This window comes from Amblyraja radiata, chromosome 37 (assembly GCF_010909765.2).
Source record: "Amblyraja radiata isolate CabotCenter1 chromosome 37, sAmbRad1.1.pri, whole genome shotgun sequence".
In the NCBI taxonomy this organism is placed as follows: Eukaryota; Metazoa; Chordata; class Chondrichthyes; order Rajiformes; family Rajidae; genus Amblyraja; species Amblyraja radiata.
The window spans coordinates 2,058,992-2,077,908 of NC_045992.1; the positions used below are offsets into that span (position 1 = coordinate 2,058,992).

At 45.7% G+C, this 18,917-nt stretch overlaps 1 protein-coding gene and 1 long non-coding RNA gene across 3 annotated transcripts; one reads left to right on the top strand and one right to left on the bottom strand.

The window, feature by feature from the left end:
• Positions 1–408: 408 nt before the first annotated feature.
• Positions 409–17,500, top strand: LOC116966549 (2-hydroxyacylsphingosine 1-beta-galactosyltransferase-like). 2 transcript variants are annotated; one of them, XM_033012922.1, is made up of 6 exons: positions 409–518; positions 4,181–5,012; positions 9,397–9,536; positions 10,942–11,018; positions 15,193–15,412; positions 17,044–17,500. In XM_033012922.1, exons 2-6 carry the CDS (start codon positions 4,182–4,184, stop codon positions 17,369–17,371), a joined length of 1,596 nt encoding a protein of 531 aa, XP_032868813.1. In that variant the 5' UTR covers positions 409–518; position 4,181; the 3' UTR covers positions 17,372–17,500. The 2 variants fall into 2 exon arrangements, with proteins under 2 accessions (XP_032868813.1, XP_032868814.1); XM_033012923.1 differs by lacking the exon at positions 409–518 and adding an exon at positions 611–621.
• LOC116966550 lies at positions 1,044–18,900 on the bottom strand. Its single transcript, XR_004410049.1, has 3 exons — positions 18,862–18,900; positions 18,653–18,654; positions 1,044–1,055 (listed from the first exon to the last, which is right to left on the bottom strand). It is a non-coding gene; the product is annotated as an uncharacterized LOC116966550 (long non-coding RNA).
• Between the last annotated feature and the right edge of the window lie 17 nt (positions 18,901–18,917).

Sequence of the window (18,917 nt, forward strand, 5' to 3'; positions counted from 1 at the left end):
ACACAACAGAATATTGTAAGCAAAAATACAGAATAGTTCAGTTCAATATACACATAAATAAGCAGATACGGTGCAATAGGCAGTTACAGTTCAGAGTCTGTTTGTTGGCAAGTTTAATAGCCTGATGGCTGTGGGGAAGCAGCTGTTCCTGAACCTGGATGTAACAGATTTCAGGATCCTGTACTTTCTGCCCGATGGTAGTGGAGAGATGACTCCTCTCCATAGATGCTGCCTCACCCGCTGAGTTTCTCCAGCATTTTTTGTCTACCAGCATTTTGTGCTTATCTTTTTGACCCTTGAGAAGGTTGGCTGTGACTGGGGGGGAGAGAGGCACCGCCTGGGTCTGGGGAGGAGCTGCTCGGTCGCTGAACTGGTGATCCAGTAGAACTGGTTCTGATTTGGGGCGGAGCTTTCAGGTAGGAAGTGAAACTGGGCTTGTTGGAAAAACGCGAGGTTCCCTGCTCCCCGGATTCAGCGAGAGAGGTGGGACGCCGTGCAGAAAAACTCCAGCCCCACAGGTGAGGAGGAGAGGAGGGTGAGGGGGGCAGGTAGAGAGAGGAGGGGAGGGGGCTAGGTAGAGAAAGGTGGGACGCCGTGCTAAACAAAAACCCAGCTCCACAGGTGAGGGGGAGAGGAGAGGTAGGGAGAGAGGGGAGGTCGGTAGAGAGGGGGGGAGAGAGACAGGGAAGAGGGGGCAGGAAGGTAGAGAGGGGTAGGGGGGCTAGGTAGAGAGGGACAGGAGAGAGAAGGAGTGGGGAATGGGGCGAGGGAGAGTGGAGGTTGTGTGCAGTATCAGTCAGGATACAAGCTGTGAGGTTTACCACGCGTGCCAGGAACTGCAAACAAGAGCCTCACTGCTCACATTATCCACCGCTGGCTTCCTGTGTTGCAACTCATTTTCTGAGCTCCAGTCTGTTGAGTTTTGTCAAGTTGGGAATAAAAGAGAGGGAGGAAAAAAACAACAGCAAAACCCGTTCTGATGCTCGCTAATGCAGTTGACTTTGATTTTACAATGTGGCTGTTGCAACAAGCCACAAACATCACTGTGCCAGTCACTCAAATGGAATTTGTATTTTGATCTCAAGTTTTTTTATGGTACATGTGAGATATTGGAGCAACAGTGAGTTTGTGTAGCTCCCTGCAACATCAAGCAACTGAATCACCCCACTACAAGCCCTGTACTACTATCTTCCTCATTGGTGACCCTTGGACTATCTTTCATCGGACTTTACTGGCTTTACCTTGCACTAAACGTTATTCTCTTATCATGGTAGACAAAAGTGCTGGAGAAACTCAGCGGGTGCAGCAGCATCTATGGAGCGAAGGAAATAGGCAACGTTTCGGCCCGAAACGTTGCCTATTTCCTTCGCTCCATAGATGCTGCTGCACCCGCTGAGTTTCTCCAGCACTTTTGTCTACCTTCGATTTTCCAGCATCTGCAGTTCCTTCTTAAACAATTCCCTTATCATGTATCTGTACACTGTAAATGGCTCGATTGTAATCATGTATTGTCTTTCTGCTGACTGGTTAGCACGCAACAAAAGCTTTTCACTGTACCTCGGTACACGTGACAATAATAAACTAAACTTAACAGGAACAGGACCTTTGGCCCCACAAAGTCTGTGCAAAGACTAACTCCGAGCTGCCTGTAAATAACCCATTTCCCTCAAATCCCTGTATACCCATGTGCCTATCCAAGTATTTGAAACGCCACTATCGTATCTGCCTCCACCACCACCCCAGCCGTGCATTCCAGGCACCCACCACCCTCTATATATATATATATATATTTTTAAAAAAAAAATCCCCCTGCACGCCTCCTTAAAACATTTCCCCTCTGATGTTGAAGTTATGCCCTCTGGATTTTCACATTTTCACCCTGACTGTCTGAGAGTTGGAGAATGTCTTTGATTGCAGGATCTTTGTTACTAAAGGGAAGTGTTCAGTTTTATATGGGTTTTGGTTGGGTTTCTCTCTCTCTCACACTCTCAATGTTGTATAACATTAGTAACTCCACCAATGTAAAGCACTTTGGCCAACGAGAGTTGTTTTTTAAATGTGCTATAGAAATAAAAGTGACTTGACACTCACTCCCACACTCTGACTCTCACTGACTCGCTCTCTGACTCTCTCTGTGACTCTCTCTATCTCTCTCTCTCCCTCTCTCTCATCGTGCTGCTTAACTGGTTTGGGGAACAATGCAGTGCGAGAGGAAGAGAGAGGTCACAGGAGGTCACACACAGATTACGTTTAGGTTTTATGTAGTCACATGTAACGAGATACCATGGAAAGCTTTGTTCTGACTGTATCCAAGAGTCAGGCCTTTGTTGTCATTTGTCCCGAAACGGAACAATGATATTCCTATTTGCAGCAGCAATGTAAATAAACATAGTAGATAACTGAATAAACAAGAGGTTCAATGGTTGTTGGGAAGAAGCTGTTCCTGAACCTGGACGTTACAGTTTTCAGGCGTCTGTCTGTACCTCCACCCCCTTGGGGGGGGGGGGATGAGCCCGGCGTTGCTGCCTTACAGCGCTTGCAGCACCAGAGTCCCGGGTTTGATCCTGCCCACGGGTGCTGTCTATACGGAGTTTGTACGTTCTCCCCGTGACCTGCGTGGGTTTTCTCCGAGATGTTCGGTTTCCTCCCACACTCCAAACATTCAAGACCCGAAACGTCACCTATTTCCTTCGCTCCGTAGATGCTGCCTCACCCGCTGAGTTTCTCCAGCATTTTTGTCTGCCCAAGGCAGAAATGATTGTGCTTTTAAGAGGCTTTTGGACGGGCACATGGATATGGATCAAGTGTAGGCAGAGGAGATTAATGTAACTTGGGTTCATGTTTAGCGTGGATATTGTGGGAATGGACTGTTCCTGTGCTATATTCTGTGTGTGTCAGAGGGTCATTATATTGTGTGTGTGTGTAAATAGAGAGGACCTCATCTCCTAGCGTTGGGCTGTAAATCTTGCATCACCAAGAGGAGAGATGTAAGCTTTGGTAGACATAAGTGCTGGACAAACTCAGCGGGTGCAGCAGTATCTATGGAGCGAAGGAAATAGGCAGCGTTTCGGGCCGAAACCCAAAGGGTTTCGGCCCGAAACGTTGCCTATTTCCTTCGCTCCATAGATGCTGCTGCACCCGCTGAGTTTGGGTTTCAGCCCAAAACGTTGCCTATTTCCTTCGCTCCATAGATGCCGCTGCACCCGCTGAGTTTCTCCAGCACTTTTGTCTACCTTCGATTTTCCGGCATCTGCAGTTCCTTCTTAAAAACGAGATGTAATCTTTACTCTTTATTAGTTATCACTTATCTGAACTTCTTCCTCTTCTTCTTTCGTGTGGGCGTGCACAGCCTAAAGTTGTTGGACAACTTGTTCTATTTGATCTTCCGTTTGTGCACGTCGAGTTGATTGCATTAGTCGAAACAGGGCGGACCACGTGAAGGTTGCAATCTTCCACCCCACTAGTAATGAGACAAGTGATGACTAACGGACAACCTAGCCAGAGGGCGGTGAATCAGTGGAGTTCATTGCCACACACGGCTGTGGAGGAGGCCAGGTCTTTGGGGATTTTCTTACTTACACGTTTCCTTCTTGTACATTTTTTAAACCGGAGATTGACAGGTTCTTGATTAGTACGGGTGTCAAAGGTTACGGGGAGAAGGCAGGAGAATGGGCCTATTCTTTATATTCCTTCCATGTGACAAATGCTGCCTTTGCTACTAGATGTAAGGTTCAGTAGAGGCCACAAAGTCAGGCCCTTTGGCCCACTTTGTCCATGCTGACCCAGTACTGGTCATGTCCCATTTCCCCCTGGACACTGCATGTGTGTGTCCAAATGTACCGTAAAACATGTAATTGAGTCCGCTTCGACTCCTCCCTCCGGCAGCTCATTCCCCATACAGACCACCCGCTGAGTTATACGTTGCTCCTGAGGTCCCTTTAAATCTCTCCTCTCTCACCTTAAGCCTGTGCCCTCTAATTTTAGAATCCTCTACCTTTGGAATTAAAGTGTTCACTTTAATGTACCCCTCTGCATAAGGCAACTGGATATAAATTCTAAACTTGTAATTCTAAAAGCTGTAAACTATATAAGGCAACTAAATTCTAAACTTGCATGCTGACTATTTCTGGCCATCGAGATCACAAATGCTAACAGTCCTGTTGTATGTTCCTCTCTGCAGGATGAAACTGTTGGTCATTGTGCATTGTCAACTCCTGTTGGCCTTAGCCATCTCCAATCTTTCCATGGCGGCCAAGATAATGGTCATCCCGCCCATCATGTTTGAGAGCCACCTGCAGATATTCCGGACTCTGGCCAAGGCTCTGTACAGCCAGGGGCACGAGGTGGTCCTTGTGGTGTCCCAGGGCCGCGAGATCGAGCCGTCCCCTCATTACCGCTCTCAGCTGTACCCTGGCATGTTCACCAGCCAGACCGCTGACCAGTTCCTGCAGGAGAGGATGAGCAACATCTTCTCTGGCAAGCTGACGTCGCTAGTGCTGTTTGGCATCCTGGACTCCTACACGGCAAACTGTGGGCTAATGGTGAGCAACAGGAACCTGGAGGAGCGACTGAGGGAAGAGAAGTTTGATCTGCTGCTGGTGGACCCCAACGAGATGTGTGGTTATGTCTACGCTGAAATCTTGGGCGTCAAGCATGTGACCTTTTCAACCGGGCTGTGGTTCCCTGCAGAACTTGGAGCGCCAGCACCAGTCTCGTATGTCCCCGAATTTAATTCCCTCATGACCGATCGGATGAATCTCCTGGAACGAGGTTGGAACGGATTAATTTATGTTGTCAGTCGCTTGGGCACTAGATGGGCCATCCTTCCAAAATATGACTCCATTATAAAGAAGCACAAAGATGGGCCTTCCAGGTCCATGATGGAGGTGGTCCAAGCCTCCAGCATGTTTCTTCTCTGCACTGACATGGCTCTGGAGTTCCCTCGACCAACACTGCCCTCGATTGTGTTTGTGGGTGGAATCCTCACCAAGCCGGCAAGCCCACTCTCAGAGGTGAGTGACTCCATGCAGAGACACAAAAGGCTGAGGTAACTCAGTGGGTCAGGCAGCATCGCTGTTGAGGGAGGGATGGGTGATGTTTCAGTCATGTTTCACTGAGATATAGTAAAGGGAGATAAATAACATTAGTTTATATCAGGTTGTAACTGGCTGAATAGATCAGAGCAGATAAGATTTTGGGCAGTCATGGTGGCGCAGCGGTAGAGTTGCTGCCTTACAGCGAATGCAGCACCGGAGACTCGGGTTCGATCCCGACTAAGGGCGCTGTCTGTACGGAGTTTGTACGTTCTTCCTGTGACCCGTGTGTGGGTTTTCTCCGAGATCTTCGGTTTCCTCCTACACTCCAAAGACGTACAGGTTTGTAGGCTAAAAATTGTCCCTAGTGTATATACGATAGTGTTAATGTGCGGGGATCGCTGGTCGGCGCGGACCCGGTGAGCCGAAAGGGCCTGTTTCCCCGCTGTATCTCCAAACTAAACTAAACCACTATTTGTTTAAAAAGGAACTGCATATGCTGGAAAAATGGAAGGTGGACGAAAATGCTGGAGAAACTCAGCGGGTGAGGCAGCATCTATGGACCCGAAACGTCACCTATTCCTTCGCACCATAGATGCTGCTTCACCCACTGAGTTTCTCCAGCATTTTTGTAAACCACCACTTGCTCTGTTTTAATGAAGAGTTTTCAATTTTCCTGATAGCTCACATGAATACATTTTTAGATGTGTTCTCTGCTACCTATACATTTATAGATATTGCCGTGGAAACACATCAGGGAGTCGAGGGGCATGTGTGGAGAGAGTCTTATCTGAGCGATCAGTTGTGTGGCAGTAATGGATTGAGGGATTCAGTATTGATTCAAGTGGTGAATGGTGCCCATACTGACTACAAAGTGGAATATGTGTTTACATTGATTTTCCCCCTCTTCTGTCTGCTTTGAGTGTGAAGCGTTAAGTGACTGGTTGGGCCAAGTGTCAGTGATGTCCCCTGTCAAGTTGACACTTGTTTCCACGCTGGTTCCTCAGGTCTGCTTCTGGTGAAGTTGGATGGCAGCAACGTTGCAGCCACGTACGCACTTGTCCTGTTCGCTCATTGAACCCACCCTCTCGGTCCATTTAATGATGAGGAATTAATAGGCTTGCAGTCGGAGACTGGGGGAAATACGACAGCAATTATTCCTCAGCTGTTTCTGCGCCCTCCTTACTGCTTGCTCTTGCTCTTGTTCCATAGTAAAAGTAGAACTTTCTTCCTCGGAGTCTTGAGAAACTTCGTCACCTTCCTCTTGTAGTGTTTGCCCACGAGTTCTAGGTCTTCTAGACGGTGGGGTGGGAAGGTTCCTTTTGTGGACCCGTTTTCTCATTTAAAATACCGGAGTCGATTTCTGACGCGACAACGGGCATCAGCCGGTACGCGTTTTTCTTCAGTCCGTATTTTATTTTCGGTGTGTTTTTGCGCGATTTACGGAGCGGAGCTAAATGGCGCGTGTCTTAGCTCTCAATAGCGCCACCGGAAGTCGCCCTCCGCAACTGATTGTAACACTAGCTCTCATGGTGGGGTGCTCATTGTGCCTCGAAAATCCAATGCAATTGAATGGATGAATAAGTTTGTTTAAGAAGGAACCGCAGATGCTGGAAAATCGAAGGTAGACAAAAATGCTGGAGAAACTCAGCGGGTGCAGCAGCATCTATGGAGCGAAGGAAATAGGAAACGTTGCCTATTTCCTTAAGGATTTCGTCCCCCCCCACCCTACATCAGTCTGAAGAAGGGTTTTGGCCCGAAACGTTGCCTATTTCCTTCGAAACCCTTCTTCAGACTGAATGAATAAGTTTATTGGCCAAGTATGTTCACATACAAGGAATTTGCCTTGGTGCTCCGCTCACAAGTAACAACACGACATACAGTAACAATTAAGAATGACACATAAAACATTAATAATAAAACATTATAGTTTAAACACGCAGAAGGAGGCTACAGACTTTCTGCTCAGTCAGTGACAAAGCAGAGGGTGCTTTAAAACCCTGTCCTTTGATGGACTGTTTGTCCTCCGTCTGTGGACTAGTATGCTGAAGACCACATAAAACATAGAAGCAGAATTAGGCCTCTCTGCTCTGCCATTCACAGAAACATAGAAAAGAGGTGCAGGAGTAGGCCATTCGGCCCTTCGAGCCAGCACCGCCATTCAATGTGATCATGGCTGATCATCCCCAATCAGTACCCCGTTCCTGCCTTCTCCCTATATCCCCTGACTCCGCTATCTTTAAGAGCCCTATCTAGCTCTCTCTTGAAAGTCTCCAGAGAACCGGCCCCCACCGCCATCTGAGGCAGAGAATTCCATAGACACACCACTCTCTGTGAGGAAAAGGTCTCCTCATCTCCGTTCTAAATGGCTTACCCCTTATTCTTAAACTGTGGCCCCTGGTTCTGGACTCCCCCAACATCGGGAACATGTTTCCTGCCTCTAGCGTGTGCAAACCCTTAATAATCTTATATGTTTCAATGAGATCCCCTCTCATTATTCTAAACCCCAGAGTGTACAAGCCCAGCAGCTCCATTCTCTCAGCATATGAGTCTTGCCTCGACAGTCCCGGGGCTATTTTTCATCACAACTGCAACGCGTGCCTCCTCTGCCTGGCTGAGAATAAAGCATCACAGCAGCAGGGAGTAAGGAGCAGTGACGGATGGGTAATGTGGTGGGAGTTTAATTAAAATGCTGATGTGGTGTTGAAAGGAAGAGTGGAAAATATTCTGTGTATGTCATAGGGATGTCAGTGCAAGCAAGCAGGCTTCAGTTCCCCAGAGATGTTGCCCTTAACATCTGCGTCCTTCAGCAGTGAAGCCAGTGCTTGTGGTCTGCGTCTGTCTTCAAACCCAGCACAGGGGTAATAATAATGATAGTCACAAAGTGCTGGAGTAACTCAGCCGGACAGGCAGCATCTCTGGGGAAAAGCAATAATGCTGTGGCCTCAACCTTTCTTCAGACTCCAGACTTTATTTGTAGGAAGGAACTGCAGATGCTGGTTTAAACCTAAGGTAGACACAAAAAAACTGAAGTCTAAAGAAGGGTCTCGACCTGAAGCGCCACCCATTCCTTCTCTCCAGAGATGCTGCCTGTCCCGCTGAGTTGCTCCAGCATTTTGTGTCTGTCTTCGGTGTAAACCAGCATCTGCAGTTCCTTCCTACACACTAGAAGTGTTAATTCCACAGGGGAGCTGCTGCTGGCAGGCAAAGTGTGAAAGGAGGTATCATGGAGTCATTCAACTTGCACCTGAAGTATTTTGTGGAGAACTATAGCCACTGCCTCACAGCGTCAGAGACCCGGGTTCAATCCTGACCTCGGCTGCTGTCTGTGTGGAGTTTGCGTGCTGTGACGGTGGGGTTTGCTCCCGCTTTCCAAAGTCAGATGAGTTGGCCCCTGTGAATACTCTGTAGTGTGCAGGTGGAATCTTGGACTAGTGACTGGGAAAGTGTGGACACTATCTGGGGCATGCTTGGCCACGCCCACACATCTATGCTCTCGATTAAAGGAAAGCTAGATATTCTGCAGATACCCCAGAGTCTGGTTTGATTTGCTCTTAAAGTGTGATTTATTTAGTCAGTATCAAATGTAAGGCTAATGGTGACAAGTTTGCAGAAAAAATAGAATCTTCTTTTCGTGACCATCCTGTTACAAATGTTAACATCGCCAACAATGTCATCGTCCGTCCTGAAAAGGACGCAAGCTTCCGGTGACAATCAGTGGGAGCCATCACTTGTCGCAGTAGATGACGGTGGTGGCAGAATTAGCTCGGGATCCTTCCAGTTTCCAGCCCCACGACATGGACGCCAAAAGTATAATGTTTCTACTTTTATTGCTTGTACATCCACGACTGAGCAGGCGAGTACAAATGCAATTCCATTTGCAGATGACGCCATCATTGTGGGCCGGATATCAGATAATGATGAGTACAGGAGGGAGATAGAGAACCTTGTGGCCTGGTGCAGAGACACCAACCAACGTCAGCAAGGCAACAGAGTAAAGGGCCTGTCCCACCTTCACAACCTCTGCCGAGTTTGCCCTTGACTCGTACTCGCAGCATGGTCGTAAAGAGGTCGTAGCAGGCCGTGATGCTAGTCGTAGGTACTCGTGGCATCAAGTAGGTCGGGGAGTTTTTTTCAGCCTGATGAAAAATGTCCACGAGTAAAAAAAGGTCGTGAATTAGGTCGTGAAAGTGGGACAGGCCCTTTAGAAGCTCACAACTCATTGTAGTAAGCTAGGCCCGTAGAAACATACCAGAGTTTATCAAGCCAGAGAATATCACAGATAGACTTGATTGCACGACTCTAACCCAGAACCTGAGAGTAAACGATGTTCCTCATGTGTGTGTTTTTGATTTATCTGAAGGAGCTGACGGCCTGGGTGGAGGACGCAGTGGATGGGGTGGTGGTGGTGTCATTTGGAGCCGGAGTCAAATACCTGTCGGAAGAGTTATCAACAAAACTAGCAGCTGCTGTAGGACGTCTACCACACAAAATAATCTGGAGGTGGGTGAACAAGAGGTGGCAATGAAATGTAGGAAGCTAGAGGATGGGGGAGGCAAGGGAATGGAAAATAAGCAAATAAGGGGAGAGAAATTAAGCTAAGCTATCCAATTAAAATTAAAGAGGAAAGACTGTCTTAAAAGAGGCCAAGTGCAATGTTGAAGAAATAAAGGGGAGATGAGTTGAGGAGTTCCTTCCTTCCTGGAAAGACTGGATAGACTCGGCTTGTACTCGCTAGAATTTAGAAGATTTGAGGGTGGAAGTTACATTTTTAAGGGTTTGGACAGGCTAGATGCAGGAAGATTGTTCCCGATGTTAGGGAAGTCCAGAACACGGGGTCACAGTTTAAGGATGAGGGGGAAATCTTTTAGGGCCGAGATGAGAAAAACATTTTTCACACAGAGAGTGGTGAATCTGTGGAATTCTCTGCCACAGAAGGTAGTTGAGGCCAGTTCATTGGCTACATTTAAGAGGGAGTTAGATGTGGCCCTTGTGGCTAAAGGGATCAGGGGGTATGCAGAGATGGCAGGTACAGGATACTGAGTTGGATGATTAGCCATGATCATATTGAACGGAGGTGCAGGCTCGAAGGGCCGACTCCTGCACCTATTTTCTACGTTTATATGTTTCCTCCCTCCAAGTTATTCCATTCCTCTGCCATTTCCCCATTATCATCTTCCCAGCAGTCCAACATCCATTCTTGCTGCTTATGTATTCTTTATATCTCTGGAGAAAAAAAATGTTGCTATCCTCTTTTATATTATTTAATCTTTTCTCCCTGTATTCCTTTTTAGTTACCTCTGTTGTTTTTGTTTTACAAAGTAGTCTCTTCCTTCCACCTTTAAATAGCATTTAAGAAGGAACTGCAGATGCTGGAAAATCGAAGGTAGACAAAGGTGCTGGAGAAACTCAGCGGGTGCAGCAGCATCTAAGGTGCATGTGTGTGAATGTGTGTGAGTGATTGGTGGTGGTCGGAGGGGCCGTAGGCGCAGATTGGCAGCCACGCTTCCGTCAGTCTGCCCCAGGGCAGCTGTGGCTACAGAAGTAGCTTACCACCACCGAGTGTGACTGAGGAGTGAATGAATAATGTAAAGCGCCTTGAGTATTAGAAAGGCGCTATATAAATCCCATCCATTATTATTATTAAGGAGCGAAGGAAATAGGCAACGTTACGGGCCGAAACCCATAAGGGTTTCGGCCCGAAACGTTGCCTATTTCCTTAAGGATTTCGTCCCCCCCCCCACCCTACATCAGTCTGAAGAAGGGTTTCGGCCCGAAACGTTGCCTATTTCCTTCGCTCCTTAGATGCTGCTGCACCCGCTGAGTTTCTCCAGCACCTTTGTCTACCTTTAGATAGCAGCTCTTTGTAAAATTGGGTCATGCCATCAATCTTATCTTCATCCTTCAGGTACTTTGGAAAGAAGCCCAGTGGCTTGGGGAGCAACACAAAACTGATGGAATGGATCCCACAGAATGATCTACTTGGTATGTATCGACAGTCTTCTGGAACCTGCAATTGTTGAGACTGTAGCAATAGGTTTTGATCACCAACTAAACAATGAGATACTGATTGGGGATGATCAGCCATGATCACATTGAATGGCGGTGCTGGCTCGAAGGGCCGAATGGCCTACTCCTGCACCTATTGTCTATTGAGATTTTAAAATGCACGGATTGCACCACCTGTGACATTAAATTACAAGGCAACATTGTGAAAACATATCGCTTCCCCTTTCTATGAAGGTGGCCCTATTTTCCAAGATAGTATATATAAATCTGCCACAATTCCTCAACTTACTTTTCATGATCTGGTTCTGGTGAGCAGCTTATCAGCTGACACCTTGACCTTAGAAGCAACTGAAACAGAATTGACAAAAAGGTGGGTGGGGGCTGTGCTGTAGATGTTGTGTACATGGACTTCAGTAAGGCGTTTGGCAAGTTTACGCATGGTTGGCTGCTCTGGAAGGTTAGATCGCATGGGATCCAAGGAGAGATAGCTGAATGGATAGCAAATTGGCTTTATGGAAGGAAGCAGAGGGTGATGGTGGAAGGTTGCTTCTCGGACTGGGGGGCCTGTGACTAGTGGTGGGCCTCAGGGTTCAGTGCTGGGCCCGTTACTGTTTGTCATCTATATCAGTGATTTGGATGAGAATATACAGGGCAAGATTAGCAAGTTAGCTGATGATACAAAAGTGAGTGGTTTTGCAGATAGTGAAGATGGTTGTGCACGATTGCAGCAGGATCTGGATCGATTGGCCAGGTGGGCGGAGGAATGGAATACAGAGAAGTGTGAGGTGTTGCATTTTGGTACGTCGAACATGGGCAGGATCCACACAGTAAATGGTAGGCCTCTGGGAGTGTTATAGAGCAGTGGGATCTAGGAGTACAAGTGCATGGTTCCTTGAAGGTCGAGTCGCAGGTAGATAAGGTAGTCAAAAAGGCTTTTGGTGCATTGTCCTTCATCAGTCGGAGTATTGAGTATAGAAGTTGGGAGGTCATGTTGCAGTTGCATAAGACGTTGGTGAGACCGCATTTGGAATATTGTGTTCAGTTCTGGGCACCATGTTATAGGAAAGATATTGTCAAGCTGGAAAGTGTTGAGAGAAGATTTACGAGGATGTTGCCAGGACTAGAGGGTCTGAGCTATAGAAAGAGGTTGAGTAGGCTGGGTCTCTATTCCCTGGAGCGCAGGAAGATGAGAATTGGAAGAGCAAATATGTAAGGAGATAGCAGATATTAGTAGTAAGCACAAGGTAGTGATTGTGGGAGATTTCAACTTTCCACACATAGACTGGGAAACACATTCGGTAAATGGGCTGGATGGTTTGGAGTTTGTAAAATGTGTGCAGGATAGTTTTTTGCAGCAATACATAGAGGTACCTACTAGAGGAGGGGCAGTGCTGGACCTCCTGTTAGGAAATGAGACGGGACAGGTGGCGGAGGTATGCATTGGGGAGCACTTCAGGTCCAGTGATCACAATACCATTAGTTTCAATATAATTATGGAGAGGGTCAGAACTGGACCTAGGGTTGAGATTTTTGATTGGAGAAAGGCTAACTTTGATGAGATGCGAGATGATTTAAAAGGAGTGAACTGGGACATTTTGTTTTATGGGAAAGATGTAGAAGAGAAATGGAGGACATTTAAAGGGGAAATTTTAAGAGTACAGAATCTTTATGTTCCTGTTCGGTTGAAAGGAAACAGTAAAAATTGGAAAGAGCCCTGGTTTTCAAGGGAAATTGGACATCTTGTTCGGAAAAAGAGGGAGATCTACAATAATTATAGGCAGCATGAAGTAAATGAGGTGCTTGAGGAGTATAAGGAATGTAAAAAGAATCTTAAGAAAGAAATTAGAAAAGCTAAAAGAAGATATGAGGTTGCTTTGTCAAGTAAGGTGAAAGTAAATCCAAAGGGTTTCTACAGCTATATTAATAGCAAAAGGATAACGAGGGATAAAATTGGTCCATTGGAGAGACAGAGTGGACAGCTATCTGCAGAGCCAAAAGAGATGGGGGAGATATTGAACTAATTTATTTTCTTCGGTATTCACCAAGGAGAAGGATATTGAATTATGTGAGGTAAGGGAAACTAGTAGAGTAGCTATGGATACTATGAGTTTCAAAGTAAAAGAAGTACTGGCACTTTTGAAAAATATAAAAGTGGATAAGTCTCCAGGTCCTGACAGGATATTCCCTAGGACATTGAGGGAAGTTAGTGTAGAAATAGCCGGGGCTATGACAGAAATATTTCAAATGTCATTAGAAATGGGAATAGTCCCCGAGGATTGGCGTACTGCGCATGTTGTTCCATTGTTTAAAAAGGGTTCTAAGAGTAAACCTAGCAATTATAGACCTGTTAGTTTGACTTCAGTGGTGGGCAAATTAATGGAAAAGATACTTAAGAGATAATATATATAAGCATCTGGATAAACAGGGTCTGATTAGGAACAGTCAACATGGATTTGTGCCTGGAAGGTCATGTTTGACTAATCTTCTTGAATTTTTTGAAGAGGTTACTAGGGAAATTGACGAGGGTAAAGCAGTGGATGTTGTCTATATGGACTTTAGTAAGGCCTTTGACAAGGTTCCTCATGGAAGGTTGGTTAAGAAGGTTCAACTGTTGGGTATAAATGCAGGAATAGCAAGATGGATTCAACAGTGGCTGAATGGGAGAAGCCAGAGGGTAATGGTGGATGGCTGTTTGTCGGGTTGGAGGCAGGTGACTAGTGGGGTGCCTCAGGGATCTGTGTTGGGTCCTTTGTTGTTTGTCATGTACATCAATGATCTGGATGAAGGGGTGGTAAATTGGATTAGTAAGTATGCAGATGATACCAAGATAGGGGGTGTTGTGGATAATGAAGAGGATTTCCAAAGTCTACAGAGTGATTTAGGCCATTTGGAAAAATGGGCTGAAAGATGGCAGATGGAGTTTAATGCTGATAAATGCGAGGTGCTACACCTTGACAGGACAAATCAAAATAGGACGTACATGGTAAATGGTAGGGAATTGAAGAATACAGTTGAACAGAGGGATCTGGGAATAACCGTGCATAGTTCCTTGAAGGTGGAATCTCATATAGATAGGGTGGTAAAGAAAACTTTTGGTATGCTAGCCTTTATAAATCAGAGCATTGAGTATAGAAGCTGGGATGTAATGTTAAAATTGTACAAGGCATTGGTGAGTCCAAATCTGGAGTATGGTGTACAATTTTGGTCGCCCAATTATAGGAAGGATGTCAACAAAATAGAGAGAGTACAGAGGAGATTTACTAGAATGTTGCCTGGATTTCAACAACTAAGTTACAGAGATAGGTTGAATAAGTTAGGTCTTTATTCTCTGGAGCGCAGAAGGTTAAGGGGGGACTTGATATAGGTCTTTAAAATGATGAGAGGGATAGACAGAGTTGATGTGGACAAGCTTTTCCCTTTGAGAATAGGGAAGATTCAAACAAGAGGACATGACTTCAGAATTAAGGGACAGAAGTTTAGGGGTAACATGAGGGGGAACTTCTTTACTCAGAGAGTGGTAGCGGTGTGGAATGAGCTTCCAGTGGAAGTGGTGGCGGCAGGTTCGTTGGTATCATTTAAAAATAAATTGGATAGGCATATGGATGAGAAGGGAATGGAGGGTTATGGTATGAGTGCAGGCAGGTGGGACTAAGGGAAAAAAGTTGTTCGGCACGGACTTGTAGGGCCGAGATGGCCTGTTTCCGTGCTGTAATTGTTATATGGTTATATGGTTTAAGGTGAAGGGGAAAAGATTTAATAGGAACCTGAATGGTAACCTTTTCACACAGTGGGTGCATGGAAGAAGCTGCCAGATGAGGTAGTTGAGACTGGGACTATCCCAATGTTTAAGAAACAGTTAGACAGGTACACGGATAGGATGGGTTTGGAGAGATATGGACCAAATGCAGGCAAGTGGGACATGTTGCATTAGGGTTAGGCCCGTTGGGCCGATGGCCTGTTTCCTCACTGTATGACTAAAATGGAAGCGCAGTTGACAAGACTGTGACAAACTCTGTAGCAATAATGCAAGGCTATCCTCTGGATTGCCCGGAGAACCTGTTTCTGATCTACATCTCACACTAATATTCACAAAGTTTCTCAGAATTTCATGGCACTGTTAGTTACATTAACACTGGGTTATTTGATTTAGGTCATCAGAATGTCAAAGCATTTCTGAGCCACGGGGGCTTAAATGGTGTCTATGAATCCATCTACCATGGCGTACCAGTGGTGGGGATACCATTCTTTGGAGACCACTACGATATCATGACAAGAGTTCATGCCAAGGGCATGGGGATTTATCTGTCCTGGAACAGAATGTCAACAGAAGATATTTATCAAGCTCTCACCACAGTGACCACCGACCCAAGGTAAGAACCGATTACCCACACCACCAGGCTGACCAGTTGCCCCACATCCCTTTGCACCAATCATCTTGAACAACCCATTTGATCCCAGTTTCCTTTCCCCAAATTCTTGTAGTTTCTCTTTGAGGAGTCATAGAGCTGTGTAACAAGCAAACCTTGTCCACGCTGTCCATGTTGGCACATGGCCTTCTAAACCCTTCCTATCCATATCTGTTTAAATACCTGTTAGATGCCATAATAGTATCCACTTCTATAGCTTGCTTTGGCAGTTCATTCCAGGTATATTCTACACTCCGAGTGAAAAACTTGCCCCTGAAGTCCTCTTAAATCCTCCCCCCACCCCACTCACATTAAGGCTATGTCCGAACTTTAGTTCTCAAATACCCCGAATGCCAAGTCTTGCCGATTTCTAAGGTGGAACTTGACAGGTTCTTGATTAGTGCGGGTATCAAGGGTTATGGGATGAAGGCAGGAGAATGGGGTTGAGAGGGAAAGATAGATCACGAGAGGAATTGATCAGGTAGATGCACAGACTCTCTTGATTGAATGATAGAGCACACTCGTTGGGCCGAATGGCCTATTTCAGCTCATTATGACATGAACTTTATTATAAGGCAAATGTCTTAGTCAATAGGTGCAGGAGTAGGCCATTCGGCCTTTTGAGCCAGCACCGCCATTCAATGTGATCATGGATGATCATCCACAATCGGTACCCCGTTCCTGCCTTCTCCCCATATCCCCAGACTCCGCTATCTTTAAGAGCCCTATCAAGCTCTCTCTTGAAAGTATCCAGAGAATACTTCACCACACTGTTCCCCTGGCTTTCCACTTGTACTTGTAGGTCTCTCTGTTCTGCGACACAATCCAGGGTCCTACCATTTACTGTGCAAGTCCTGCCGCACTGTAAATAAATGATGGGTCTTTGTCCCAAACATTATGGAGGGAAGTGCAACACCTCACACTTATCAGCAGTAAATTCCAGTTGCCATTCCTTGGTCCAAAGTACAAATGGATCTAGATCTAGTTGTAAACGGAGATATCTTGCCTCTGACTATGATACCCTCTCCCTTCAGGTGTTTTTATCCTCTTTTCTCTAGTCGGTATCCACCAACTAACCAGTGCACTCCACAACAAGGCTTCACAAACAACGTTTTCTATTTAAAACAGATTTCTTTGCACTCTTCTAAATTTGCTTGGTGTCACTAACCATTACATTACCTCCAGAACTAGTTTAGTTTAGAGATACAGCGCGGAAACAGGCCCTTCGGTGCGCCGACTAGTGATCCCCGCACACTAGCGTTATCCTACACACACTAGGGACGATTTACAATTACAATGAAGGGGTTGGTCCCGATACAGTTTGGTCCTGAGCCAATTAACCTACAAACCCGTACGACTTTAGAGGGAGGGAGGAAACTGTAGATCCTGAAGAAAACCCACACAGGTCACGGGAAGAACGTACAAAACCCGTACAGACATCAACCGTAGTCAGGATGGAACCTGGGTCTCTGGCGCTGGATAGCAGCGACTCTAGTACAGAGCCACCATGCCACCCCCTTAATTAAAAGCTTAAAGACAGCAAATCAGCGCACGTGTACTAGGACAAACTGACACGCGTTTGCTCTGATTACCAGGTACAAGAAGCAGGCGATGTACTTGTCCAAACTGTATCGGGACCAACCCCTTCACCCAGTGAACCGCACCGTGTACTGGCTGGACTACGTTCTACGACACAACGGAGCGACACACTTGCGGCCCACCCTGTACGACATGGCCTTCTATCAGTATTACATGCTGGATGTGGCGGCCATTTCCATCGCCTGTGTGATATTACTTTGCTACTGTTTCCGAAGACTGCTGAGAAAACTGAAAGAAAGATTGTCGCCAAAAGTCAAATGCAGTCAAACGCAGAATGGGTTTCAAAATAGAAAGATCATATCAGATGGCAAGAAAAAGAAGTGATCGAACTCACCAGTGATACCCAACTTGGTTTCTTGACACTTGAAACACAGTTGCACAAGTATTTGGAAGCTAATGGAAGCTTTATGCTATTTCTACTGAATTTTTTATAATAAAGATTATCTTTATAAATTGGTGGAGACATTTTCTATGGTTTCAAGCCCTGCTATAGATGTTTATTCTTCTCCTTATTTAACTTGCAGGAGTAACTCAGCGGGCCAGGCAGTATCTGCGGAAGGAATGGACAGACGGATATTTTGGGTTGAGGCTCTTCTTCGGAGACTCGAGTCTGAAGAAGGGCTCTGACATGAAACATCATCTTTCCATTTCCTCTACAGACGCTGAGTTACTCCAGCACTTTATGTTTTACTCGAGATCCCAACACCAGCAGTTCCTTGCAATTCTTCTTCCCCCTTCACTTTTAATTGATACTTTTGATGACTCTGGCAAAGACTAATTTATTACCTGTTGTTGTGAGCAAGATGGCTTGAAGACCAGATCCTACCCAGACGTTGAGGAATATACCTGCGGGGTGTACATGTCAGATGGACAGTGGCCACGTTGGTGGACTAGCAAGCCAAGACTGATGAGTGTGGGGGCGGACAGAAGTTACGAGCTCCTCCCACACCGTGAAAACTCCAGATGAACACAAAAAGCTGGAGTAGACTCAGAGGCTCAGAGAGCATCTCTGGAGAAAAGGAATAGGTGACGTTTCGGGTCGAGACCATTCTTCAGACTCAACAATACTGCCCAGATCTTTGGCAAATGCTCAAATGGGACACAGGTACAGTAAAAGCAACAGTCCCTTGTCCCAAGCTGGGTTGAACCGATCCATGATGTGGGAGGTTGGGACAAGACAGACACATTCCATGTGGGGGGTTGTACAACTAGTATACAGTCTTATTTCTATCAAAAATTACCACAGAGAGTTATTAATGTTTAAATGATATGGATGTATTCATATCATCACCGCAACTCTTCAAAATGTCCAAATGCAGCCAAACCAAAATTTTAAATTCATGCACCAAGTTACCACCTGAAATGATCCCAGAAACATTGGATAAATTCGTAGCTTTATTAATGTTGTTCGATTACTTCTGCATAAAGCAGGTCAGCGTGATAACCTAGCCACATCTTGCAATCTTGCCCAATCACAGATGCTGCCCAGATTAAAGATGAAGATGGACACAAAATGCTGCAGATCAGGCTGGAGAAATAGAATAGGTGACATTTTGGGTTAAGAGTCAGGGGAGAGGGATGATGAGGTACAAAGAACAAATGAACGCCTGACTTATGTACAGCCTGTACACTAGACCAGTGCTTCTTAAACTGCTGAATGGTTCACCCAAGGGTAAATGAAAAATTTGGGGTTAATTTATGTTTTTTGCTCATGTGACAAAATAAATTAAATATAAAATTATACACAAGGGAGAATAAGATAAAAAATTCCAAAAACCATAAGAAAATTTAGTCGAGGATGAATGAAATGCCACAAATCCAAAAGCTGGGTCTTGCGCAGTGCTTCTTAAACTATTTCAGTGCCATTCAC